Source organism: Dromiciops gliroides, chromosome 3, assembly GCF_019393635.1.
Source record: "Dromiciops gliroides isolate mDroGli1 chromosome 3, mDroGli1.pri, whole genome shotgun sequence".
Classification (NCBI taxonomy): domain Eukaryota; kingdom Metazoa; phylum Chordata; class Mammalia; order Microbiotheria; family Microbiotheriidae; genus Dromiciops; species Dromiciops gliroides.
Genome location: NC_057863.1, coordinates 668,298,898 through 668,324,472, shown reverse-complemented (window position 1 = coordinate 668,324,472; position 25,575 = coordinate 668,298,898). Strand labels below are relative to the sequence as shown.

General features: G+C 56.2%; 2 protein-coding genes across 3 annotated transcripts; both read left to right on the top strand.

Moving 5' to 3' along the window:
• The first annotated feature begins 1,368 nt into the window (after positions 1–1,368).
• LOC122749596 (zinc finger protein OZF-like) lies at positions 1,369–9,626 on the top strand. Of its 2 annotated transcripts, XM_043996034.1 has the most exons (3): positions 1,369–1,416; positions 2,389–2,449; positions 7,928–9,626. In XM_043996034.1, the coding sequence occupies exon 3, from the start codon at positions 7,990–7,992 to the stop codon at positions 9,373–9,375; it is 1,386 nt and encodes a 461-aa protein (XP_043851969.1). In that variant the 5' UTR covers positions 1,369–1,416; positions 2,389–2,449; positions 7,928–7,989; the 3' UTR covers positions 9,376–9,626. The 2 variants fall into 2 exon arrangements, with proteins under 2 accessions (XP_043851969.1, XP_043851970.1); XM_043996035.1 differs by lacking the exon at positions 2,389–2,449 and having other exon boundaries at positions 1,375–1,416.
• Positions 2,387–25,408, top strand: LOC122748469 (zinc finger protein 3 homolog). The gene is made up of 7 exons (XM_043994099.1): positions 2,387–2,449; positions 10,379–10,637; positions 14,148–14,314; positions 15,260–16,390; positions 16,801–16,841; positions 19,989–20,123; positions 20,805–25,408. The coding sequence occupies exons 4-7, from the start codon at positions 15,330–15,332 to the stop codon at positions 22,199–22,201; spliced, it is 2,634 nt and encodes an 877-aa protein (XP_043850034.1). The 5' UTR covers positions 2,387–2,449; positions 10,379–10,637; positions 14,148–14,314; positions 15,260–15,329; the 3' UTR covers positions 22,202–25,408.
• Positions 25,409–25,575: the final 167 nt, after the last annotated feature.

Below are 25,575 nucleotides of genomic sequence, written 5' to 3'. Positions count from 1 at the left end.
TAACATATAGAACTGTGCCTAGCCTTTGATCCAGCAATACCACTTCTAGGTCCATATCCCAAAGATATCTAGAAAAAAGGGAAAAGGATGTATTTGGACAAAAATACTTGTAGCAGCTTTTTGTGGTGGCTGAGAACTGGAAATCAAAGGGGATGCCTGTCCATTGGGAAAAGGCTGAACAAGCCATGCAGACCCACTCGGGCCACTTAGGATCTGGCCAGGGATGTTGGCTTGGCCCTTGGGGAGAGGTAGGCAGGGTGCAGGGGGCCCCTTCCATGCCACAATTTCAGATGGGGCCGGTTCCGTTCTTGGGTTTTTCCCTCCCTTTCCTAAATCGGGGCCCAAGATTGAACCCCACCGGTGCCCCAGAGCGAGCTGGAAGTCACTGTGACACTCAAAATGTGAGTCTGGGGGGGCCTGGCTACCCCTTCTGCATGGGTGGGAGTTTCAGGCCAGGGGGGCAGTTCAGATAGTGACCCCAGACCTCAGTGAGTCTTTTCACTGTGGGGGTGAGCTGCCCCCTCCAGAGACAGAAAGGAGGGGGAGGGGAGGGATGCTGTGGGGCCACCTTCACCATCTCCAGGGACATTCAGACACCTATATGAAGAGTGTCCCATGCCAGGGAGGGCAGTGGGAAGGGAAGGGCACGTGCATTTACTTAGTGCCCACTGTATGCTGTGCACTGGCCTAACTTTATGATGCTTTCCTTTGAGGCTGTATTTGAACCCAGGCCCACAGTCAGGACATCCTGTGGTGCCCCAGCCCTGCCCTTAAGGAGCACCTATTCTAGGGACCCCCAGAGGAGCCCCCAAGTGCAGGGCTGTGTCTTTCCAGCTGGGGTCTCCTGAAGAGCTGCTCTCTGAGCCTTCCCCCCATGATCATCCAGACTTATGGGAAGGAGAGAGAAATGTGCTGATGGAGCCCCCTGGACCGACCCCAGGCTAAGGGAAGAGGGCTGCAGAGGAGGGAGAAGTGTGCATGCAGTTAGCGCTTAATCAGTGCTGGTGCGTTTGGTGCCCAGATGGGGGCGGGGCTGGCACTGGAAGCGGAGACCTTCGCTCGGGGCTTGCAGTATTCAGTCCGCTTTGGGGGGGAGGGGCGGTGCATGGAGGCGCTGGGGGCAGGACGGATATGAGGAGGAGCTTGACTGGGCCTGCGCTTCGTTACTATGGAGACCGGAGCCCCTGTTGCCTCATCTGCGCCTGCGGGGGATCCTCGCTCCCCAGACTCCATTTCCCAGCAGCCCTCGGAGTTTCTTGGAAAGTGATGTCACCTAGCGGGAGGGCAGTGGCCTCTGGTGCGCAAGCGCAGGCCCGGGGGATTTGGGGGGTCGTAGTCCGTGCCTCCTTGAGCGCAAGCGCAGTGCGTTGGGAGGCCTGGCGCTGTCCGCTTTGTCCGGCTTGGGGCTGGCGGGGGGTGAGTCCGGCCCCGCGCCGAGGGGTGGATGGGGAGGGAATGAGGGTTGGGGGGGTGTCACCTTTCCCAGTGTCCCCCCAGCCTGCTGAGCAGGAGGGTGCCTAGAGATCCCCGGGTGATGGGTGTCCGTGGGCTCTCGGACCCCCCACGCCCCCTCCCCTCTTCCTCCGGTCCCTCCCTCCTTCCTCTCCCCCCCCCCGCAGCTATGTGCCCCTAAGCTGCTGTCTCAGTGGTCGACGCGCAACAAACATTTATTAAGTGCCTGCAGTGTGCCAGGCGTGGGGGATGCCCTCAGGAGCTCCCGGTGCGGGGACGGGGGCTGGGCCACCCTCTTCTGGCCGAGTTTCACCCCGCCCCCTTCCTGGGGACTGCCCCAGTCACCTCCTCCCCTCGGACCCCTCCCTTGATCTCGTCTTACAGGGAGCCTTCCCTGATTGCCCTCAGTGATGGTGCCTTCCTTGGGTTCAGGGTCTCCTCGAGGGCAAGGACTGCCTGATGCCTTCCGTGCAGTCCTAGCACATGCTAGGTGCTTACTACAGGTTTGCTTCTCTCCTTTGGTCTGGTCTGTACTGTTGTTTTCCTGTGGTCTTGCTCCTCGAGGACAGGAGAGAGGCAGAAGAAAGGAAGGGAACAAGCACCTACAGTGTGCTGAGCACCGTGCCAAGCACTTCTATTATTTACCACAACCCTGCGTCAGAAGGGCTATTAGGACCCCCATTTTACAGAAGAGGAAACTGAGGCAGGCAGCAGGAAGGGGATTTGCCCTGGGGTTATACAGCTGAGTGTCTGAGGCTGGATTTGAACTCAGGTCCTCAGGTACTGAGAGTTGAAGGGGTCCCACACTCACTGGCTTTAGAACTGGGACATTCTCAGAGATCCCAAGGTAATGAGGCTAATCCCTGGCCTTTGCGGGGTAGAGCCCAAGGGTACTTAGAGAAGTCTCCCCTTCCTGAACCTTCCTCTGCCTCTTAGGACTCACCCCTGAACCGAAGGCCCTGAGGAAGAGGAGGAGGGAGCAGGAAGGGCTTCCCAGGTGAGTCCTGCTTTTCTCTCTCTCTCTCTCTTTTTTTTTTAAGTGAGGCAATTGGGGTTAAGTGACTTGCCCAGGGTCACACAGCTAGTAAGTGTTAAGTGTCTGAGGTCGGATTGGAACTCAGGTACTCCTGACTCCAGGGCCGGTGCTCTATCCACTGTGCCACCTAGCTGCCTTGAGTCCTGCTTTTTTCCACACCTGCCCTGGGGGTTGGAGCTGGGGGTAGCCCTGGATTATTGGAGGAAGGAACCCTTGAGTGGGTGGGGCTCTTCTTGCTGGGGATTCCTACTGTGCTTTGGTGCCAAGGAGGTGGCCCCCCCAGGGGACAATGGGGGGCACTGATGAAGGCGGGGGTGGCTCTTGGGGCTCCCAAGGGCTTCATTCCCTTTGTGTAGCTTGGAATCCAGGCTTTTATGGGAGCTGGGGGGCATTGCATTCCATTATCTTCTCTCTCCTTATGTCTTTGTGGGGTTTGCTTGTGACAGGGCCTTCTTTTCTGTGGCTCAACAGCCTCTGTTGTCTTTGGGGAGCTTCTCTCTCCCTTCCCTCCCCTCCCTTCCCCTCCCCTTTCTTCTCTCTCTCTCTCCCTCCCCTTCCCTCCCCCCCTTCTCTCTTCATATTTTAGCCTCCCTTGCTCCCCCTTGCTCTTCAGGCCTGTGATAGATGCAGGCTCCTGGTCTGGTGATCCCCCTTCTCCTTTGTTTCTGGAGTTCTGGCTGCCAGGCCTCCTCCCACACCAGCACTGTCCCCTCCTCTGGAACAAGTGGCCCAAGTCCTGTGAGGAGTTGGGTCCAGTGCAGAGCACAGGGAACTTTCTCTTTTCAGGGCAGCCCAAGGTCCTGTGAGCTTTCTGGATGATGACCACTCAGACCCCTAGATCTTCTTCTGATCTGCTGCCCCTGCACCATGTTTTCCTTGTCCTGTCTTTGGGAAGCTAATCTTTTGGTACCAAAGTGTCATAAGACTTGACGTTTTTTATCTTGTTAGCTTTGGCCCAGTGTTTGGAGAGGCTCTGAAGGCCCTTTGGGGACCTGACTGTGCCCCCTCCACGGCAGTCTATGCTCCCATGTAATAAATGTGGGAAATCCTGCAGCCCCAGGGAAGCCTCAGCCGCTTGTCTGGCTAGCTGGCCTGCTGGCTGTCGGGAAGACCTGAATTCAGCCTTCACTTAAGCACTGCCTGCCTCTGTTTCCCTATCTGTAAAATGGGGATCATGTCAGCACTGACCTCCCAGGTTGAGGTTGTGTTTGCAAAGTGCTTTGTGTAGGGCCTGGGACACAGCTGGCACCTCATAAATGCTTGTGTGATTCTGATCACTGCTGTCATGATAATCACGCCTGCCCTCTCTTGTGGCCCTCTGATCTTCCTTGACTGTGTGCAGAGCCTCACAATCCACAGGCGTTCATTCAGCCCTGGTTGTGTGCAGGGACCGGCAGGCCTGGGTTTTCCCAGAGGAGCGCTTGTATCCTGTGTGTCTAGAACCCATGCTCGGCGAATGGAAAGGGGGAGTGGGAGACCACCTGAACGGAGCCAGAGGGGAAGAAGGAGGGCGTGCCAGGCAGCAGGCTAGGCTGGCCAAAGGTGTGGAGGTGGTAGATGAAATGCCGTTTTGCCCAGAAGGCGTGGGGGGGGGCAGTGGTCAGTCAGGCTGGACCAGGCCGTGAAGTACCCACTGAGGAGGGGAGTGGCCTGGCCAGGCCTTAGGAGTGACTGCAGCTATGCAGGGGATGGGTGGGGGAGGGGAGAGCCCGCAAGGGTCCAGGTCTCAGCGCCTTTAGGAACTGTGACCTTTGGGTCTCTGGGCCTCCATCTTCTTCCCTGTAAAATGGAAGGACCGTTGGGGGCAGCTAGGTGGTGTAGTGGATAGAGCACTGGCCCTGGAGTCAGGAGGACTTGAGTTCAAATCCGGCCTCAGACACTTGATACTTACTAGCTGGGTGACCCTGGGCAAGTCACTTAACCCTCATTGCTCCACAAAAAAAAAAAAAAAAAAGGAAAAAAAATGGAAGGACCGTGTTTTCCAGAAATGGGGGTGACTCTTCTCATTTGCATGAGTTGAGGAGTTGATGAAGAGAAGGCAGGGAGCCTGGGGGCCTGGAGAGGTTGCAGAGGATGGGGGGAAGGGTCTGCTCTGCAGCGGGAGAGCCTGGCTCTCTGGCATCCCTTCATTCAGTGCTGACCAGGCCCTTGGTAGCTGTGTTCCAAAGCCTGGGCCAGGGTGTGGCGCTGCTGAGGCCAGCAGGGGCATATGCCACGGGCAGGTAAGCCCCTTGTCCTACCTGGAGGGCGAGCACCTCAGAGCCAAAGGTGGGTTCCACTGTGATCAGGTCATCAGGGCCCGGCTGGATAAAAGAGAGAAAAGGAGCATCCTGACGCTGTAGGCGCCTGCTCTCCCACAGTGCCCCTGTGGTCTAGCCAGTGTGTTAGTGCACTACGGCTGGAGGAGTGGGCTGGAGGAGTGGGAGGGCCGGAGGCTGGGCATCAGGAGAGGCCGCGTGGAGGAGGTGACAGCACAGCAGTGGGAGATGCCCCGGGATCGTAAAGAAGCCCAGTTGGATGAGGGGGAGCAGTGCGATCCCGTCTAGAAAGGGAGTTTGGGGGCAGGCTGGGAAGGCCCAGTGGGTCATTTTGTATTTGATCCCAGAGGTGATAGGGAGCCACTGGAGGTCAGCGAGTGGGGAGCAGGGGGGGACACGGTCTCTTGTGCTTTAGAAAAATCACGTTGGTGAAGGAGTAGGGGATGGATGGGAGACGGGCAGACCGCCAGCAGCTGTCGGAATAGTCCGGTGTGAGCTGAAGAGCCAACAGACCCTGGCACCGGACTGGGGACAATGAGCCAGAGGTCTGATTCTCTGGGAGATGCCTGGTGCAGGCCTGGGGCTGGGACGGATCCCTGGCTCCCCGGAGAGGAGTGGGGCTCAGGCGTCAGCTCCTGTCTCTGCCCTGTTTTTCTCCTCTGCCAGTCCCTCCTGCTGGGACTCCACGGGGTCCTCAGCCTTTGTCTTGCAGGTGTTTGGACCCATTTAGACGTCCTGGAGCTCATGTTCCCTGTGGCTTTCCCTGATTGGGCTCGAGATCTGAGTGGTTGTCTTCCCCCTGAGAACGCTGGTCTTTCCCCCTTTTATTCCGCTATGGCTGGACCGCAAAGCTGTCTCAGCCCTTCCCGACCCCACCCCCTGCTGGGAATTCACTTTTCACCGCCTCAGACTCTGCCCCAAGTAGCTTCGGGGGACAGGATCAGCCCCATGAGGAGTCCCCTCTGCTTCAGACACACAGTGGCGGTGGTGTTCTGCCTCAGTTCCCTCTGTTCAGGCTGGCTGGGGGTGGGGAGGGGGCGCTCTGGGGTGAGCATTGGCATTGTCGAGAAGGTTGGGAAAGTCTCTACCCCTTCCTTCCTCCCCGCCTTGTTGCTAACTGACCTTGGAGTCCACCACTTTGTATAGGTGTACCTGGGCATGGCGGGGGGGGGGGGGCCGGGAGGATGGGGCCCCAGGAAGTGCTTAATGGAGCCCGGAGTGTGACCACAGAAGCATTTGCCCAGTGGGGGAAGGGTGGGGAAAGCTTGGCTGGGAGGGATCAGGACCCCACGTGTCCGGGGGACAAGGACCCATCTGTCAGGTCCAGCTCACCTCAAAGGCCAGTGGTGTGGGACAAGGCTGGCAGGGAGCCAGGAGCCAGGCTGGGAGGCCCCTTGGAGAAGGTCCAGGGGGGACCATCCTGGCTACAAAAAGGAGCCCAGGGGAGGGCCCCCTTTGAATTGGGTCTGGGGGCCTGTGGGCACAGGGGAATGGCCTCTTGGGGGCGCCTGGAGCTGGGGATGATGAGGGGAGGGGGGAGGAACTGCTCCAGATTTGGGGGGGGGGCAGCAGTTGGAGGAAGTGATTGGAGGAAGGAGAGGGACCTAGCAGGGAGTCTGGCTGGCTGGGCCGGGGTAGCCTGGGTGATGGCAGCAAAGGGCAAGCAGGACAAGAGCCTGTGTGCCCGGTCACACAGTAGGTGCACAGTAATGCCCCTTGGCAGAGGAGGAGAAGGACGGTTTCTCATCAATGTTGCCTACGAGTCTCCTTTGATGAAGGGCCTCAGCCCTGGGCCAGGTGCCCTCATTCGGTCCTTGCAAGGTGCTCTTGGGACCTTCAATTTACAGTCATGGAAACGGAGGTGGGCAGAGCTGGGGAGACTTGCCCAGGGTCCCACAGCTAGGGAGCATCTGAGGCCAGATTCAAACTCAGGTCTTCCTGCTGCAGGCCTGGGTGCCGCCCCAGAGATCTCCAGCAGGCAGCTGGGCCCCAACTCCACGGACGCCAGGGCTCCCGATTTGACCTGGTCCTACCATGTCCCCAGAGGGGTCTCCCTGTGGTCCAGCTGCTGTGGGGAGGAAAGGCGCTGGCTTCCACCCCCTGTCCAAGCTTGGCCCACCCAGTCCCACCCCTGCCCTTGTCCCGAGATGAGGCAGAGCGGAGAACTCTGCAGCCCCCTCCCCCCAGAGTCCTTCCATCTGGGGTCAGCAATGTGGAGAGGCCAAGAGAACCTTTCATTGGCATCAGCTGATGGGCAATTGGGCCAAGCAGAGAGCCAGGGAGAGCAGGTGTGCCCAGCTTGGGGGCGGGGCAGGCGGGGCTGCTCAGCCACTTTCCTGGTTGGGCAGGTTCAGCAATTGCGGCAGGATTGCAGGCTAACTTGGGGAGTGACCTCGGTGCTGCCCCCTAGGGGTGTCTCCCTGCAGCTCAGCTCATCAGACCATCCCATTGCCTAGATAGGAGCAGAGCTCTAGAGGACTCCTGGAGAGAAGGGATCAGACCAAGATCTGTCTCTCCCTTTCTTGGAGCTCGGAGGCTCCTCTTTCTGGGGAGATGTTACCCCAACCCAGAGCGAGGGCCAGTCAGACAGGTCCAAAGGAGTCCAGAGCAGTGCCTAGGACTTGTGTTAGGAGAGTGGACCTCTGCCCAAGGCACTGGACTCAGGGAAGTCAATCCATCAGTCAATCGACAAGCATTTTTTAAGCACCTACTATGTGCAGGGCACTGTGCTAAGCACTGGCAGCACAAATACAAGGCAGAAGAATCATGCCTCTTGTCTTCCAATCAGAGAGGGCAGCACTGCCAAAGCAGGGAGAGGGAAGTGGGGAGTAGCTGACCCCGTGGGCCCAGAGGATGAAGTTAGGAAGATGAGGGACAGCTGGGGAGCCCTTCCAGACCAGGGAGAAGGCAGGGATGGGGCGTCCCCAGTATGGTTTGGAAAGCAGGGCAGGCGGGTTCCCCCAGGAGCAGTAGCTGCACCTCTGGCCCCCCCACTCTGGCTTCCTCTTGTCCACTGGGTGCCTGGCCAGTGGCTCCCCCAGCTCTACCCCCTGGGCTTCCTCTCCTGTCGAGGGCCACCTCTGCTCCACTGTCACCATGTGGGATGCCCGCCCACATTGTCCCACACTTCTCCTTCATTCCTACCAGCCCAGGGAACATGTGCGGTTTTTATGTCTTTCAGACTGTCCCAAGGAGACAAGCTTAACCGCAGGCCATTTCTAAAGACCCAGAGACTCAGAGGGCATGTTCCCCAAGACCCCACATTTGGAAAAGCCTGTGCTGAGAACACACAGCTGGAACAGAATTGAAAGACTGTCTAAGGATGACTCAGAAAAAACCCACTGCCCAGGACTCATGTCCAGCTCCTGCCAGGTCAGCCCAGCTAGGGAAAGAGGCTGTGAGAGTGAGCAATTTGGGAGAAGCTCAAAGCTTCTTCCCCAGGACAGGGTGCCTATAGAAAAGGGGCCCCAGACCACGGCACCAGGTGAGGAGAAGTCCACACTGAGTTCCCATTCAATTGAACACGAGCGAACTTGTGCCTGTAAGTGTGATGAGTGTGGAAAAGACTTCAAGCTGCCCTCAGCCCTCATTGCCCACCAGAGAATTCACACTGGAGAGAAGCCCTATGCATGTGCTCTGTGTCAGAAAGTGTTCAGGTGCAGGTCAAACCTCACTGAACACCAGAGAATTCACACTGGAGAGAAGCCTTACGAATGTAACAAATGTGGGAAAGTTTTCATTCAAAATTCAACTCTTATGCTACACCAGAGGACTCATACTGGAGAGAAGCCCTATACATGCAGAGATTGTGGAAAAGCCTTCAGGGGGAGCTCAGACTTGAGAAAGCACCAGAGAATTCACACTGGAGAGAAACCCTATGAATGTGGTGAATGTGGGAAGACCTTCAGGTGGAGCTCTCCTCTTATCAGACATCAGAGAACTCACAGTGGAGAGAGGCCCTATCAGTGTGGGGAATGTGGCAAAGCCTTTGGTCAGAGCTCATCCCTTATTGAGCACCACAAGGTCCACACTGGTGAGAAGCCCTATGAATGTGCTGAGTGTGGAAAAGCCTTCAAGGGGAGCTCAGACCTGAGCCAACACAGGAGGGTTCACACTGGGGAGAAGCCCTATGAGTGTGAAGAATGTGGGAGAGCCTTCATGTGGAAGACAGCCCACATCACTCATCAGAGAAGTCACAGTGGGGAGAAGCCTTATGAGTGCCCTGAATGTGGGAAAGCTTTTGTCCAAAGCTCACAGCTCACTCAACACCAGAGAATTCACACTGGGGAGAAGCCCTATGAATGCAGAGACTGTGGGAAAGCCTTCAGTGTGAGTTCCTACCTTATTGAGCACCAGAGAATTCACACTGGGGAGAAGCCCTATGAATGCAGTGTCTGTGGGAAAGCTTTCATCCAAAGATCACACTGGACCCAACACCAGAGGATTCACACTGGAGAGAAGCCCTATGAATGCAATGAATGTGGAAAAGCTTTCAGTGTGAGCTCCTACCTTATTGAGCACCAGAGGATTCACACTGGAGCTAAGTCCTATGAATGCAAGGACTGTGGGAAAGTCTTTGGCTATAACTCCTACCTTCTTCAGCACCAGAAACTTCACACCAGGAAGTAGCTATGATATGAGAGTGTCCTTGCCATCCTTGGTAGCCAGCCTGGTTGCCCCCTCCTCCCTTCCCTTGTCTCTATGTAGAGGTATTCTTCTTCCCCTCCTAACTCATCCACAAGTTGCCTGTCCTCTTTTCTAAAGCTGACCCCTTCATGTGCCCTCTGCCTAGGAATTATGTGGCCAAGTGGTTAGAGTACTGGGTCTGGAGTCAGGAAGACTGAGTTCAAATCCTGCCTCAGACATTTATTAGTTTTGTGACCATGGACAAATCATTACACTTCTGCCTCAGTTTCCTCAACTATAAAATGGGGATTATGACAGCATCTCTCTCAGGGTGTCATGAAGTTCAAGGGAGATAATATTTCTAAAGGGCTTAGCATGGTGGCTGGCACACAGTAGGCACTTAATAAATGCTTCTCCCTTTTTCTCCCTCCCCCCCCACTTTGGACAGATCCCCAACAACCTGAAAGATGCTTCATCTCTGTTGCCACGATCTAGGTTCTCTGCTCCCTGGCTCTTCCAAGAGTCTCAGCTACTTCTAGGCTGGCCTCCTTTTCCTCCGTGACCCCTATGGCTCTTGCCCACTCTCCTCCTTTCTCGGCCCTCATGAGGCCATGCTGTTTGGATCACCTGCCTCTGAGCTGGCCACACTTGGAGCCGGACTGGGCCTGGTTCTGGGGTCAGCCGCCTGTGGTCTGGCTCCAGACAGAATTCATCCAAATGTCCCTTGGTTACTCAATTCTAGGCAAAGCTTATTTTGTCCATGGTGCTGACGCTTCTCCCAAGATAGTACTTGGCAGTGGGTGGGAGAGCCTGGTGTGGGCCAGGGAAGGGGGAGCTGGGGGCCGAGGAGTCCTTTGTCAGGGGAGTTGGGGTGGCCCAGTGAGAAACAGAGTGTGACTAATGAGGAGCAGACCCCTGTGGTGGGCTCTGAGAGTGGCCATCCCCCACACAAGGAGAGGGGGATATCCCCTTACTGCCAGGCTGACAAATGTCTCTTTTCCACCAGAGAATCCACCCTGGGTAGAAGCCCTACAAGTTCAGAGAAGGTGGGAAAGCCCAGAGGAAGAGCTCAGACCTGAGCCCTAGGCTCGGCCCCAGGACCCCAGACCCTGTCTTCAGCAGCTCATCATCTGTTAGGATGATGCATGTGATGGAACCCCAGGGCACCTTGATCCTTGTGTCAGAATGGCTACCCTGTGCCTGAGCAGTCTAAAATGAACAAAGCCTCTGGGGTTGGTGAAAAGACCAAACTCTTTAGGACTGAGGTGAGAATTTTGACCTTCTCTGGAGTACTGGGTCCTGCTTAAGATGGGTGCTGATGACCTGGAGAGTCTAGAAGCCCATACGATGGTGGGTGGGTGGGGGACATTCAGTTGAAGTAGCAGGGCTTGTGTAGAATGGAAAAGAGAAGGCTCATGGAAGACAGAAGCTCTCTTCAAATTAGCTGAAGGGTGTTCACTTGGGGAGCCATCCCACTCATTGTTTGACCCCAGGGGGTAGAAACAGAAGCCAAGGGCAGTGGAGGCTACAGGCCAGGCAGTAGCTCCTAACGCTGGGAGCTGTCCTGGTGTGGAAGGGCCTTCCTGTCCCTGGAGACCTTCAAGCATTGATTTACTGAGGAAGTCATAATGGGGATTTGTGTGTGACTAGGGCCCAAGGCTGCTGCGGTCCCTCACAATTCCTAAGAGTCTTCTTTAACACATTATTTTTCCATCAGGAAACTTGGACTTCCTCTCCCCCCGTGAAAGTCATGCAGAAAGGACATGGGCAGCCCTCAAGAAACGGGCTTGTGTCTCTGAGGGCCGCTGTGGCTGGGCAGATAAGCCAGGTGCACCTCAGTGCATGGGGGAGGCTCCAAGGAGCCAAGCAAAGAGTGATTCAGGTGACAGAAATGCAGAAAGAGCCAAATGAGCCTCCAGGACTCAAAATTCATAAGAAAATTATTCTTCCCATTGAGAAAGAAAGAAAAAATCCTATGCAATGCATACTCAAGTAAGACAAATTTCTACATTAGCCATGTCAAAGAAGTTGCCCCGAATCCCCTGTGTACCAGGAGGTGGGCAGCATGCCCAACTGGAGTCCCTTGGAGTCCTGACTGGTCTCTGGGCTGCTCAGAGTTCTTAAGTCTTTCCTAGGGTTGTCACCATACAAATGGTTCTGCTCACTTCTCTTTGCAAAGTCCAGATTTCTCTGAAGCCATCCCCTTCCTTAATCTACACATTCCCCTTTTTCCTTCTGTTTCCCTCTTGGGCAAAATGTGTTTCTGTACCAATTGTGTGTGAGTCCTTCCCTTCTTTGACCAGTTCATCCACTCTCCCCACCACCTCTCCCTTGTTTGTGCAGACTTCTACTTGTGCACCCTAATTAGGTGAGATGATTTTCCTCATCCTTTCTCTCCTTTTCCTTCCCTAGTGTATTCATCTTTCCTGCCTCTCCATTCTTTTAAGACCATGAACGTAGCACCTCCAGTTCCTCACCTCCATGGTCTAAATCCTAAAATCCCCTTATCCCGCCTTAATCTATTGGCTCCCCTCACATACCTCCTCTTCATCCTCACTGTGACCCCCGACCCCTGACCCCTCAGTCTCCTCCCAGCCCCTCCCTCCTCTTCCCCCCATCCGGACCCCTTGGGGAACCACTTCATCTCTACACTGTCCTCCTCTTGTGAATCCCTTGACCTCTCATCACATCCCCAATCATGCCCCCTAAGCCTGAGGCCTGGGTCATTCCCACCATCTGTCACCTTCACACATCCACACATGATGGTGAATGAAGGTGGAGAAAATCACCTTGTGGTGGGTTCACCATAAGTTTATGGGACACCACCCCACCAGGCCCTCCCTGCTGCCCAGGAATTCTCCTCTCCCACCCTCCCCAAGGCCCTTACAAACCTCCCCCCACTCTCTCAGCTGAGACCCTGCCTCCTGTTTTACAGAAAAAACAGACCATGCACTGTGAGCTCCCTCTCCTGCCCTCCCATCCCTCAGGAGCCTTCTGCCCCCTTTCCTCCTTCCCCCCCCCCACCCCCGTCTGCCATGATGAGGTGACCTGACTCCTGACCAAGGCTGACCTGCTCAAGTGATCCCCTTCCATCCCATCTCCTCCAACAGATCGCCCCCCTCTGTCACCTCCCTCTCTCACTTCTCTTCAGTCTCCCCCTCTCCTGGCCTGCAAACATGCCCGTGTCTCCTCCATGCTGTATTCACCCACTTGACCCTCCCCTCCCTGCTAACCATTATCTGATATCTCTTCTGCCCTTTGGGGCTAAACTCCTCAAAGAGGCTGTCGGCCATGGTGCCTCTCCTCTCCTCTCGCTGTCATCATTCTGCCCAAACTGCCCTCTCCAAAGTGACCAGTGGTCTCTTAGTGGCCAAGTCCAGTGGCCTTTGCTCAGTCCCCATTCTCCTGGCTCTCTCTGCCACCACACAGCACTCGATTATCTCCAGGGCCCCCATCACCTCCCAGAGTAAGCATCCCATGCTCTGCTTGGCCCAGCCCAGGCTTCTTGCACCTCACTCCCCCATCCTCCCTCTTGGATGCTGGCCATTCTGCTCACAAGAGCCTCTCTCTGTGGGCTCTGGCCATTGTCGCCTGGGCCTGGAAGGCTTTTCCTTCTCTGCTGTGACCACTGACTTTCCAGGCTTCCCTGAAGTCCCAGTGAAAAGCTCACCTTTCGCGAGGAGCCTTTCCCTGTCCTTCCTAAGCTTTGGGCCCTCCCACTGTCCAGTCCTGCCTGTCCCTGTCCTCTGTCTGCAGCGTGTTGGATTGCATTCTTGCCCCCTCAGACTGGGAGCTCCCTGAGGGCAGGCACCATCCTTTGCCTCTATCCCCTGGGCTGTGCATAGTGCCTGGCCCTCAGTGGGCACTTCATAAATGTTTGCTGGCTGGCTGGCCCTCTGGGCTGGGCCTGGTATGTCTTTGCACAGCTCGCTCCTGGACAAACCCTGTCCCCTGCCACCACCGATCCTGACCTGGCCTGGAAAGAGGGCTGTACTTTTCAAACGATTCCAGATCAGCCTGTGGCCTGGTGGCTCTTCCTGCCCTTGTTGGAGGAGTCTGGAGGGGGCAGAGATGGCTCTGCCTCCCCAGTACTCTGGCTCTGGGAGAAAAATTAGTCTGATGGGAGAGTGGAGAGAGCCAGACGCTCCTGAGGGAGGGAAGGCCCCGGCTGCCCCTTCTGAATGGGCAGCGATGGACGTGTTGCAGACTGGACTTGGCCTCGGTTTTCTCCTCACTAAAATGGGGATAGATGGCCTAGGTCCTGGATGCAGCCTCGTGGAAGGAGAGGTTCCTGGCAGGATGGCTAGTGGGAAGTGGACAGCACCTGGCCCAGCCTGCCCTCCAGAGGCATGAGGGAGCACGCTGCCCAGGAGGAGCACCCCCCATGGGCATACCAAGGCAGGCGGGAGGGGCGAAAGATTGAGGACAGGTGGAGATAAGCTTTCCTGACTGTGGTGGCTCTTCACCTGAAGTCCTCCCCCAAATCCTGACTATGAGTTCAGGGGCCTACACTCAGCCCAAGAGAGCCGGTGTCAGTGGCAGAGCAGGCTAGTGCTTGGTGGGGGCAGGGGTGGAAGGAGAGGATCCTGGCTCCTGGGCGGGGCATCAGGCCAGGTCTCAGCCCCAGCCTTCCTTGGTATCAGCTGTCCTCGGGGTGTGTAGGTCCCGGCTGTAGCTCAGCAGGCCATGTACATGGGGAGGAACGGGTCCAGAGAGTGGTCAGGGCCCAGGAGGCTCAACCCCTCCTCTGCCCTGGGCCTCCTCTTCCCCCTCAGCGATACCACCCTGAGAGGCCGGGGCTGTGGGCTTATTGGCCCCATTTCTTGGAGGAGTATGCTGAGGTCTGGGATCCGGCATCCCCTGGGGCTTTGTTTCCAGCCCAGGCTGATGACCACGTTGGCATATTTCCTGGGGAGTTCTCTCTCAAGTCCTTCCTGCTTCGGTGAGTGCTTAGAGATCACCAAAGCCAGCCCCTCCTTTTGCCAAAGGGGAAACTGAGGAAAGCTGGAGGTTGCTGGGCAGCATTCACACCTAGGACCTCTGCTGGCCAGCCAGCCTCAGCTTCCTCTCTGTAAAATGAGAGTCTCTCAGGAGCCCTTCCTGGCTCTAACAGTCCTGTTCATGTTCCCTGTGCCCCCTCCAGGGAGGTTGGAGAGAAGCTGGACTCTGGTTCCCCTGGACCCCTCCCAGCCCAAGTTTGGGGGTGGGGGGACAGGCTGAGGTCTGAGAAGGGTGGTCTGTGACCTGCAGAGAGACCTTTCCCTTTCCATTGGGAGGTAGCACTTTAGCCTGCCCCCACAGGGGCTGGCCCCTGGCTCCTTTACCCTAACTGTGAGCCCCCACTCCGAGGTATCTGGAAAGACAGCCCAGCACTCATAGCAAGAAGACGCCAACCTGGCCTGAGACCAAGAAGACGGGCTTCCACACCCAGCGTGGCTGCCTGCTGAACTGGTGCCCAGGCCAGTCACTTGAGCTCCCCGGGACAGTCAATTTCCTCGTCTGTGAAATGGGCACAGTAGGACCCGAGTCCCGTAGGTAGCTAGCTGACCCAGAATGCCTGGCAAGGGGTGCTTCCGTCTGTTTGGAGACCTTGCCCCACCCCCCGCTGACGCTGCCCGTGGGCAGGACGCCTAATCCCTCCGTTGTATGAGAGAAGTGGAGCCTTTGTTACCATCACCCCCTCCAGCGCAACCACCAACCCGTCCCTTCTAGAGCTGTCCCCTGCTTACGCCCAGCCCCCCCTCCAGGACAGTTGGTCCCTATTCTTTGGCCGAAACCCACCCATCAGGGCTGTGCCCTGCCCAGCTCTCCCCCTCTATCACCAGCTCCTAAACCCTCCGAGCACCCGGAAACGGTGACATGTATGTACATTTTCGATCTTTTTCAGACTGGGAGGCTAGGACTGAGACCAAGGCATCTACTCTACAAGAGGAATTTCTGAAGACCTAGGGACAGGAATGGAAAGACTAGGGGGAACTAGAGGGCCCCTGGGTTCCGTGTGTGCCGAAGCTTGTGGACAGGAGGACACACGAGGGAGGCAGAGGGAAGGCCCCGTTGGGGAGATTCCGAGGTCACCCAGTCCCAAGTACGCAGCACGGCCATCCGCAGCATCCTTCTCCCCTGGGAAAAGCCCCAGTGGGGAGGAAGGCCACTTGTGTGGGGGCTCCCACCCTCCTGGAGAGAGATCCCTGAGCCGGGAGGATGCAAGAAGAGAGGGGCAGAACCTGCCCTCAGGGATACAGCAAACCCCTGCTGGTGAGAAGCCCTATGAGTGTGGTGAATGCGGGAAAGCCTTCATGCAGCACTCATCTCTTACTCTGCACCAGAGAGTTCACACCGGAGAGAAGCCTTACACATGCCAGGAGTGTGGGAAAGCCTTCCGGTGGAGCTCAGACCTTCGAAAACACCAGAGGATTCACAGTGGAGAAAAGCCCTATCAGTGTGGGGAATGTGGCAAAGCCTTTGGGAGGAGCTCATCCCTTATTGAGCACCACAAGGTTCACACTGGTGAGAAGCCCTATGAATGTGCTGAGTGTGGAAAAGCCTTCAAGGGGAGCTCAGACCTGAGCCAACACAGGAGGGTTCACACTGGGGAGAAGCCCTATGAGTGTGAAGAATGTGGGAGAGCCTTCATGTGGAAGACAGCCCTCATCACTCACCAGAGAAGTCACAGTGGGGAGAAGCCTTATGAGTGCCCTGAATGTGGAAAGGCTTTTATCCAGAGCTCACACCTCACTCAACACCAGAGAATTCACACTGGGGAGAAGCTCTATGAATGCAGTGTCTGTGGGAAAGCCTTCAGTGTGAGTTCCTACCTTATTGAGCACCAGAGAACTCACACTGGAGAAAAGCCCTATGAATGCAGTGTCTGTGGGAAAGCTTTTATCCAAAGATCACACCTGACGCAACACCAGAGGATTCACACTGGAGAGAAGCCCTATGAATGCAATCATTGTGGGAAAGCCTTTCGCTACAGCTCAGATCTGATCCAGCATCACAAACTTCATACTAGGGAATAGCTGGGGGAGAATCATTATGTCTCTAAAGTCCATGCTCTTGACCCTTCCCAGACTAGTCACAGCACGTGGCCTCCATCTCTTCCTCTCCACTGCCTCTTTGTCCTCTTTTCCAAACATGCCTAGATCTCCCAAACCCAAGAGAGCAAAGATTCTGTCTTACTACCTCAAGCCCTCCTTTAGTTCTTCCTTCCCTCTCTCCCTCCCCCTTCCTCCCTCCTCCCTTTCCCCCTCCCTCTTCTTTCTCTTTCTCTTCCCTCCCTCCTTCTTCCTGTCCTCTCCCTCCTTCCTCCCTTTCATCCTTTATTCCTCCATCTCTCCCCCTTCCCTTTCTCTCTTCCTCCCCCTCCCTCCCCTCCTCTCTCTTCCCTGTCATCCCTCCCTCCTTCCTTTTCTTTGCTGGCATCCTCAGTGTTGTTTCCTCACAGCCCACTGCTTCTCTGAACTCCTACAGCAAGGCGGCTTTTGGGCACTGCCCCTGCTCAATTCTTGCATTTTCTCTTCCCTTGCCTCACCTCCTGGAGGCTGTCCCACCCTGGCCTTTCTCTTGACTGCTTTTGTCTCCTCCTCTTGTTCCCTAACTGACCAAGTCCCAGGGTCCTGTCTCTGGCCTGCTCCTCTCCTGTCTTGAATTTTGTTCATGGAAACACTCTGATGGGATCCCACCTTCCCTGGTCCATTCGTGCTGTTTCTTCCTGAAGGTGTGATGCAGGCTGGACACGATGCAGAGCTCCAGACCCCTGCTTGTGACTGCTGGCTTAAATGAGTCCTTGTGTCTCCCTCTGCCTTTCCTCTTTTGCCCAGTAGTCTGCTATTCTCCTAGTCCCCCAAACTCAGGCATGTGTCTCACTTCCTCTGAGCTCTGAGGAAACAATAGTCCTATCTGAGTATATGTGTGCCTCTGGAGCCCCCCCATGAGGAGGCAGAGACTGGACTGCACCTCTTCAGGGACAGCTGCAAGGAGTTCCTGGTCAGGGCTGGGCTGGGCTAGCTGGCCAACTCTGAGATTCTTCAAGGGTTCTGCTGGATTGGCCCATGTGTGTGATCACCTGGAGGACAGCCTAAAGACGGTTAGTCAGCACCTGTGTGTGCAGACGGCTCTCTGGGGAGCCCTATGTAGCTTCAGTCAAGGCAAACAGCGGAGCTCAGGGCTGGGAGATGGGGAGGGGCCTTCCTTCATGGCAGCCCCCACAGGGGCCTCTGCCACCTCTGTCTGCTGTTCCTGCTCCCGCCCCTGCCTCCAGACACTTGAAGAAGACTCTCCTGTAAACCTTGTCTTCTCTGGATCCTTCTGTGTCTTCCCGTGACATGGGTGTCAAGCTCTGCCCATCCTGCCTGCCTTCTTCAGGGGCCCTTGGGAGTCGAGAGATGGCCTCCACCCTCTGTCCTCCCTGAGCCCGGACGCTGCTCCCCCCCCCAAACCAATCAGAGCTGGTGTCCTAGACCCAACGCTCTGTGTCCTCTCATATTCCACATAGGGAAACCGAGGACCAGGACAGGGAAGAGATTGTGCCATGCCCCACAGGGAGCAAGAGGTGGTAGCACTGCTCAGGCTTGTTGTCCCTGTGAAGATTCCTGTTCTTTGAGGCAAGGGAGGGCCGGGATTTACAATCTGTCTGTTTCCCCAGCACTGAGTGCAGTGCCTGGCATACAGTTAGGGCTTAATAAATGCTTAGCCTATTTGGGCTGCTGGATGTCAATCTCTAGTGAAGTACTTATGTCATTCCCTCCTCTAGGAATTAGGGTGAGAGGTGGGGTTTCTTCCCTGCTCTCTTCTGTGTCTCTCTCCTCCCTTTCTCTTCTCTTCTCTCTCCCTCCCCCTCCTCTCCTTCCCTTTCTCCCCTCTCTGCTCTCTCTCTTCCCTTCCTTTTCCCCCTCCCCTCTTCCATTTCTCTTCCTTCTCTCCCTTTATCCCTTCCCTCTCTCTCTCCCCATCCTTCCCCCACCCCCGTTCTCCTCTCCTCTCCTTTCCCTCTTCCATTTCTCTTCCTTCTCCCCTCTCTACATTTTCCAGGGCCTCAGGCTAACCGGGTTAATAACTAGGCTGCCTGGGAGGGGGAGGGGCGTTCAGCAAGTGGCCTCACAGCTGTGATTGGAGCCAATGTCATTGCAGGAGTAGAGGAGATTGGGAGCACCACATCAGCAGCCCTTTCCTGGGGCCCCAGAATTCTCCCCTCCCCCGGGCGATAGTGTGGTGCCACGTGGGACCCTGAAGGTTTAGTGCCCTGTACCTGCCTTTCCTGGAGGAGCTGAGGCCCCCCCAGGGACAGCCCCCTCAGGCTTCAGGTCCTGTGCTAAGCACTTTGCAATTACTGTGACCGTAGGAGGGAGGGAGGTGCTTTTAGAATCCCTGTCTCACAGAGAAGGAAACAGGCAGGCAGAGGTAAAGTGACTTGGCCAGGTTCACGCAGCTACAGTGTGTCCAGGCCCAGAGATGCATCCCTGCCTTACTCTGCTAGCTGTCAGAGGAGGAGGCAGCTGGGGTGTCGCCCAAGGCCCCCAGCCTTCCCCCAGCCCAATGCTGAGGCCAAGCACTTCTCTCCTGACTCTGGCGCCTCCTCCCATCTGTAGAATCAGGGTGCGCCAGATCCACTTCTGGTATGAGGGGGTTCTGAGTCTTTTCCTCTCTTTGGGCTGCACATTTTCCCTTTATGAGATGGGGGAGGGGTGGCTGAATGATCTCTAAGAATCCTGGGATTGCTGTGTGACATGGGGCAAATTCCTGCCCTCTCTGAGATTCTTCAGTGTGTGAGATTTAAAATTGGATATTAGATCATAAATCTACCCTACTTAACCTTTCCCTTAATTTATCTCCCAGACTAGTAAATGGAAGAAGCTTCTGGTTTTCTAGATAGAGCTTTTATTGTATGGTAGTCACAAGGTGATGTTGATTAGAAGGATAGGAAAGTAGAAACACAATACAAATCGTCTTAAGTCTAAGCTTAGTCTATATTCCGTATAAAACTCACCAAAACCAAAGGCCACCTTTGGGGAGAGAGAGACCGTCTGTGCAGCGCAGTCAGGAAACCAGCAGAGCAGGAAAAAGCTCCCACTTCCGTTCTCTCCTTGCCTTTTAAGCTCGCACTCCGGAAGTGGAGTGCTAGCAGGCAGTCTGACGTGCACAGCAGGTGGACTGGCGTGCATAGCTCATGCCGTTGGTCTCCTCCCCGAAAGGGTGGTCCTTAAAAAAAAAAACTGGTGTCTTTCAGTTATCCTAACCGACTGTTAAAAAACTTTCATATTTTTTACCACAAGTGGCCTCCACTGTCGGAGAGTTGGATTTGCTAGGTGGAAAGGGGCCAAACAAGGAGCTCTGAGTTCAGGTCCTGACTGACATCTGTGGGACTGTGCGCCTCAGTTTCTACCTCTGCCAAATGAAGGGCTTGGCCTGACTGGCCTCTGAGCACCTCCCAGCTCCCATTCTGAGTTTCTCCCCTCCCCCAACTTATTCATGGGGAAGGGGACCCCTAGACACCAGATCCCAGAAGCCTCTCTGTGCCTCCTGCGGCCCCTTCCTACTGTTTGGGAAACCAAGAAGGGGAGAGGCACCTGCAGTGGATCCCCAGCTTATTCCTCAGTTGCCTTTGTCCCTCATCCTAGGGACTGTGGGCCTGGGTGGGCCTCTGTCCTCCCTGGGAAAGCTGGGCCAGATCCCCCCCACCCCGCTGCCCCTGCCCCTCTTCGGGGAGCTTCCTCTGAGGGCCCAACCTGGCAGCCTCTGTGGGCAGGGAGCTAGTCAGTGTTTGCCAGACCGAAGGTGGGCAGGGCTGGGCCAGGGGAGTGACTGCCTCGCCCACAAGGCCCTCCCAGCTGCTTGGAAGGGAACCAAACCCCCCTGCCCCACAAAGAGGAGCCTGCTCTAGGGCCACAGGCCTGACAGCCTGGGTTGGCCAGCCTCTGCCTGAGGCCCCCCCTCCATACTGGGGCAGGCAGGTTTCCTCTCCACAGCTTCCTGCTCAGGGCTTCCGGTTCCCAGGGGTTGAGCTTTTCCAAAAGGGGGTGACCAGTGATCCCTGAGTCTTTCAAACTCCCTCCAGTATTTGCTCCTCAATTCTTCCCAGACCCTCAGCTTAGCTTCCCAGTTAACCATCCCACCCCACTGTCTGCCTCTCTGAGTTGGGAGGGGTTTGAGACCAGAGGGTTGGTCACCCGGAGATGGATATACTGAGGTGAAGGGACGCAGGAGGGTTGCAGTCCACAATGGTGGAGGGGCAAGACCACACCACCTGTGTGACCTCGGACAAGTTCCTACCTCTCTCTCGGCCGCCTCAGTTTTGTCTTTGAAAAGCGAGCAGGGGGTCTCTGAAGTACCTTGTAGCCTGAAGATGTGTGGTCTCCTAAGGAGGCACAGTGAGGAAGTGGAGACTAAATGGGCCTCATCCTTGGTGATATGTACATTTCTTGTTTTGTTTTTAGATTGGGAGGTCAAGGTCCAGAACAAAATGTCACACCCCCAGCAAGAGCTTCCAGAAACTGCCGGAATAGGAACAGAAAGATCCCAGGAGGATGGTCTCCAGGGCTCCGTGTTGATGGAAGCCAGTGAAAGACTGAAGGACTTAGATGGGAGGCAAAAGGAAAATCCCTCCAGAGAGCCCCCCAGGCCAGCCGTCCCCCAGAGGACAAGCAGCTCCCACACTGGGGAGACCACTCAGGGGCATGCTGGGATTAGGAGAAGCTTCTGTCTGAGCCCCCACCCTGTTACTCAGGAGGGCCTTTGCGAAGAGGAGAGACCACCACAAGGCTTTGGTGTGGCAAGGGAGAGCCCGCATCCCAAGCCAAGTACCTGGGGGAGGGTCTGTGCCAGGAAGAACTCTGCTGACCAAGAGAGCGATGCCCTAGGGAAAGAGGACTTTGGGCCGTTCACAAAGCAGCTAAGAGCTCCCTCCAGAGGGAAGACCTACATGTGCAGTGAATGCGAGAGAGGGTTCCGGTGCCGGTCAAATCTCCGTGAGCACCAGAGGATTCACACCGGAGACAAGCCCTACACATGCCAGGAATGTGGCAAGGCCTTCATCCAGAGCTCCACCCTCACTAAACACCAGAGAATTCACACTGGTGAGAGACCCTATGCATGCAGGGAGTGTGGGAAAGCCTTCAGAGGGAGTTCAGACCTTAGGAAGCACCAGAGAATTCACACCGGAGAAAAACCCTACACATGCCATGAATGTGGAAGGACCTTCACCTGGAGCTCAGCCCTGGTCACACACGAGAGAACTCACAGTGGGGAGAAGCCCTACAAGTGCCTTCACTGTGGGAAAGCCTTTGCTCGAATCTCATCCCTCATTGAGCACCAAAAAATCCATACTGGAGAGAAGCCTTATGAATGTCATGAATGTGGGAAGGCCTTCAAGGGGAGCTCAGACCTAAGTCAGCACCAGAGGATTCACACTGGTGAGAAACCCTATGGATGCAAGGAATGCGGGAGGTCTTTCATGTGGAGGACAGCCCTCATCACTCACTGGAGGACTCATAGTGGGGAGAAGCCCTATGAATGCCAGGAGTGTGGCAAGACCTTCAGCCAGAGCTCCTCCCTTACACAGCACCAGAGAATTCACACTGGAGTGAAGCCCTATCAATGTAAGGCATGTGGAAAGGCCTTCAGCCAGAGCGCCTACCTTATTGAACACCAGAGAATTCACACTCAAGAGAAGCCCTATGAGTGCTGTCAGTGTGGGAAGACTTTTGTCCAAAGCTCACACCTGACTCAGCACCAGAGAATTCACACTGGTGAGAAGCCCTATGAGTGCAGTCAGTGTGGGAAGGCATTCAGATATAGCTCCTACCTTCTGCAGCACCAGAAGCTTCACACCTGACAACTGCTTTGAGTTATTGTTCTCCTTTATGCTCCACAGTGAAAATGAAGGCTCCCCTAGGCTTCTCTCCCCTCTCCTTCACAGCACTCCTTTTATTCCTCATCCCTGCTTCAGAGAAGGCAGAAGACCACCTCATTCTGTCCCACCCCATCCATCCTTTGGCTCCTCCAGTGACCCTCCTCTTTCTGACCTTTCCAGCCCCTCCCTCTCTCCCAACTTCTTTCTCTCTGCCTACAAACCTGCCTGAGTCTTCCCTCTCCTGAACATTGACCCTTGGGAAGTACAGTCCCTGGCCCTACATTTAGCTCCTGGAAGGCCCCCATCTCTGCCACTTAGCCAGATGCTGTTGTCATCTCTCTCTCTCTCTCTCTCTCTCTCTCTCTCTCTCTCTCTCTCTCTCTCGTTTTCTTTCTCTCTCCTCTGTCTCTGTCTCTCTGGCCCAAGGTCCCCAGAGACTTTCCCACTATGGAGCCTGGTCACCTGCTCCCAGGCCTCACCCTTGACCTCTAACAGATTTGAAAGGCTCATGGCCACCCCAGCTTACATGACTCCTTACCATGGGCCTGTGCTGTGGCACCCTCCCACACCCCCTTGTGTTGCTTGCTCATCATGGGTACCCTCACCCTGCCTTGGTCTTCTGTGACCCCTTATCCCTGCCCTTTTCTCCCTCAGAGAGCTTGGGCGTTGCCCATGGCTCCATCTCAAGGCCTGTCCTCTTGGAGAGGCATCAGAGCCTGTCCAGTCAAGCTGTCCTGGCACAGCAGGAACCCCTGCAGTCAGTCAGCAGACACTGGACCAAGCATGCATGGGCTTGCAAATACCCTCCAGGAGGAAGTCCAGCCTCTGCCCCACCCACTCTGGGACTGGCTCTGAGGAGGCAAGCCAAGCTAGGCTGGCTCTGCATCCATGCCCATAACTCCCCTGCTCTCTCTCCTCTGGGTGCTAGGCACTTGGTCCACCCCCCGCCCCCCAGAAGGCCAACACCAAATGCGTCCCTCAAGATGTGGTGTAGGCAGTGGAGAATGGAGCGGGACCACGCCCTCCTCCCCATTAGATCCCATTCGCTCTTGTGGCTGCCCCAGCACAGACCCTGACTCTTATTCATGTGCCTGCTAGCAGCGAGAGGCCTCTGATGCCCTCAGATGGGCTCTCTCCCCTGACTCCCTCCTTTTGCCAGGGACTCTGTCCAAGCTTGCCTGGTCATTTCCTGGCATGCCCTGGGGAAAGCTCTGGCTCCATGGCTCCTGTCCTGGGGAGGTGAGAGGCAGGTTGTGGCCCATGGCTGTCTTCTTGGAGAAGACACTAGCCCTTCATCCCCTGGGGTCAGCCCTCTCCCCATCTCTCCTGGTTCTGTCCTGGAGGTGGGGCAAGAAGAAGACTGACCCCCACCCCCACTCCTCCAATGCTTGAACAAAGCCCTCCTGTCCTCCCGGAACCTTCCTGGGGTTAAACAGACCCAACTGTGCCAGCCCCTGTAGTCCTTCCCTTTGGCACTGAGCCTGGTGAGAAGCATCCGTGCCCACACCCTGGGGGGCAGGACTAGCTCTGGGTCTCCAGCGTCCTCCGTGGCTTCTTCCCCTTTCCAGCCGGATCCCTCCTTGCAGGTTCTCAGGTGAGAGTGTGGCTCCAGGCCTGGGGCAGAGGGTGTGCAGGCCAGACAGATCACCACCGTCTGGAGGAAGAGAGAGGGGATGGAACTGGGGGGAGCACAGGGAGTGAGGGACCCAGGCAGGAACAGAATCGAGTCTTCTACAGGCCTGGGGAGGGGCGAGGCAGCAGGGCTACGGAAAATGGGCCGAGAGAGTGGGGCTGCAAGGACTTCAGCCCTGCCCATGCCCTGGAAAGTGCTCACTGGGAGCACCCCCCATAATCTGCTTAGGTGCAGGAGGTAGAGAGAGGGAGGGAGGAAGGAGCCCCAGGGAGGGGCAGTCAAGCTCACCCGCTAGGGCTCCTGGCTAGGCTGGGCTTACAGGAGGGTCTGGGTGCCTGGAGCCCAGGGCAGAATCAGGATCCGGGAGTGCAATGGACTGGAGAAGGCTGGGGTACGGTGGGGGCCACATGACAGCTGCCTCCCTTATTGGGCCCTGCACAAGAACCAGGAGCAGGGGGCAGGTTAGGCAGAAATGACAGCCTTTCCCAGGAGTCCAGTCATGTCCTTGGTCACCACTGGTGGGCCCGGCCATGGCTTCACGTGGGAGAGAGACGGCGGGAGTGGGCGTGATCAGGGCTGAATTGCAATGGGCCTTGAAAGCCAAGGCCAGGCCAGAGAACAGCCTCAGCTTTGGAGTTGGGGGAGTCATGTGACTCAGGCCAGTCTCTCCTTCCTCTGGTCTTCTCAGTTTCTGCTTCTGTAAAACATCACCTTCTATGAGTCATGTAGCCCTGGCTCCCACTAGGGCCTCAAATCCAGACAGATGAGGCTGCAGACGCTTTTGGGAAATGGAGGTAGGGGGAGAAGGGCAGGGCAGGGCCTGTAGGGACCCAGTCAAGCCCCATTCCCCATAGGTGGCCCAAACCCAGCACAGTGCCCATGTGGGAGGGAGCAGAGTGTGTGTGTGTGTGTGTGTGTGTGTGTGTGTGTGTGTGTAGGGGTGAACCTATGTGCATGGGCTGTCTGGGGGAGGGGATGGGAAACTGAAGCCAACTGCAGCAGTCCCCTGCACTGGGCCGGAGTGATGGGAGTGTGCTCCCTGTCACACTACAGCCACCACCATTCAGGTGCTGGACGGCTGCTGTGGCTGGGCATCATGCCAGGGAAAGTAGAGGCGACTCCCCCGAAGTCCTTAGAGGGAGGGTGCTGGAGAAAGACCTCCCTGCCCTTCCTCCCAGCCATCTCAAGAAGTCCAGCTGCTCCCTTGGACCTCCAGGATCAAGCATCACTTCCTATCGGGGTTCCCAGCCTCTCCAGGCTTCCTACACCTTCCTTCCCACCATGACGCCCCCACCTCCAGATTCCACACCTTGGACTGGCTGTGCTCCCTCCCTCCTCACCTCTGCCTCTTTGCAGGAAGTCTCTTGGGTCCCATAATGCTAGTGCCTTTCCTCTGAGGTCACCTCCTGTTTGCCCTGTATATATCTCATCAGTGCATGTTGTAGCCTCCCTTAGACTGTGAGCTCTCTGAGGGCAGAGATTCTCCTTTTGCCTTGCTTTGTATCCCCAGTCCTTAGTCCAGTGACTGGCACAAGTAAGCACCCAATAAATGCTTGTTGACTGCCTGCCTGACCGAATACAAGAAATGAAGATTTCGGGATGCTGCTGAGCCAGCAGGGGCTAGGGAGTGTCCCTAGGCTTCAGATTGGGAGGACGGTTCAATTTGGCACATGGGGACACTTACCCAGCAGTAAGGGCAGCCAGGCCAAGGGGCCCTGCTGGT

Bases quoted from the DNA above. Each gene is read 5' to 3' on its own strand.
- LOC122749596 (XM_043996034.1), top strand. From the start codon at position 7,990: ATGTTCCCCAAGACCCCACATTTGGAAAAGCCTGTGCTGAGAACACAC.
- LOC122748469 (XM_043994099.1), top strand. From the start codon at position 15,330: ATGGAAAGACTAGGGGGAACTAGAGGGCCCCTGGGTTCCGTGTGTGCC. The intron at 16,391-16,800 runs GCTGGGGGAGAA...TGGCATCCTCAG, and splicing joins AAACTTCATACTAGGGAATA to TGTTGTTTCCTCACAGCCCA. The intron at 20,124-20,804 runs GTCAGTGTTTGC...TTTTGTTTTTAG, and splicing joins CCTCTGTGGGCAGGGAGCTA to ATTGGGAGGTCAAGGTCCAG.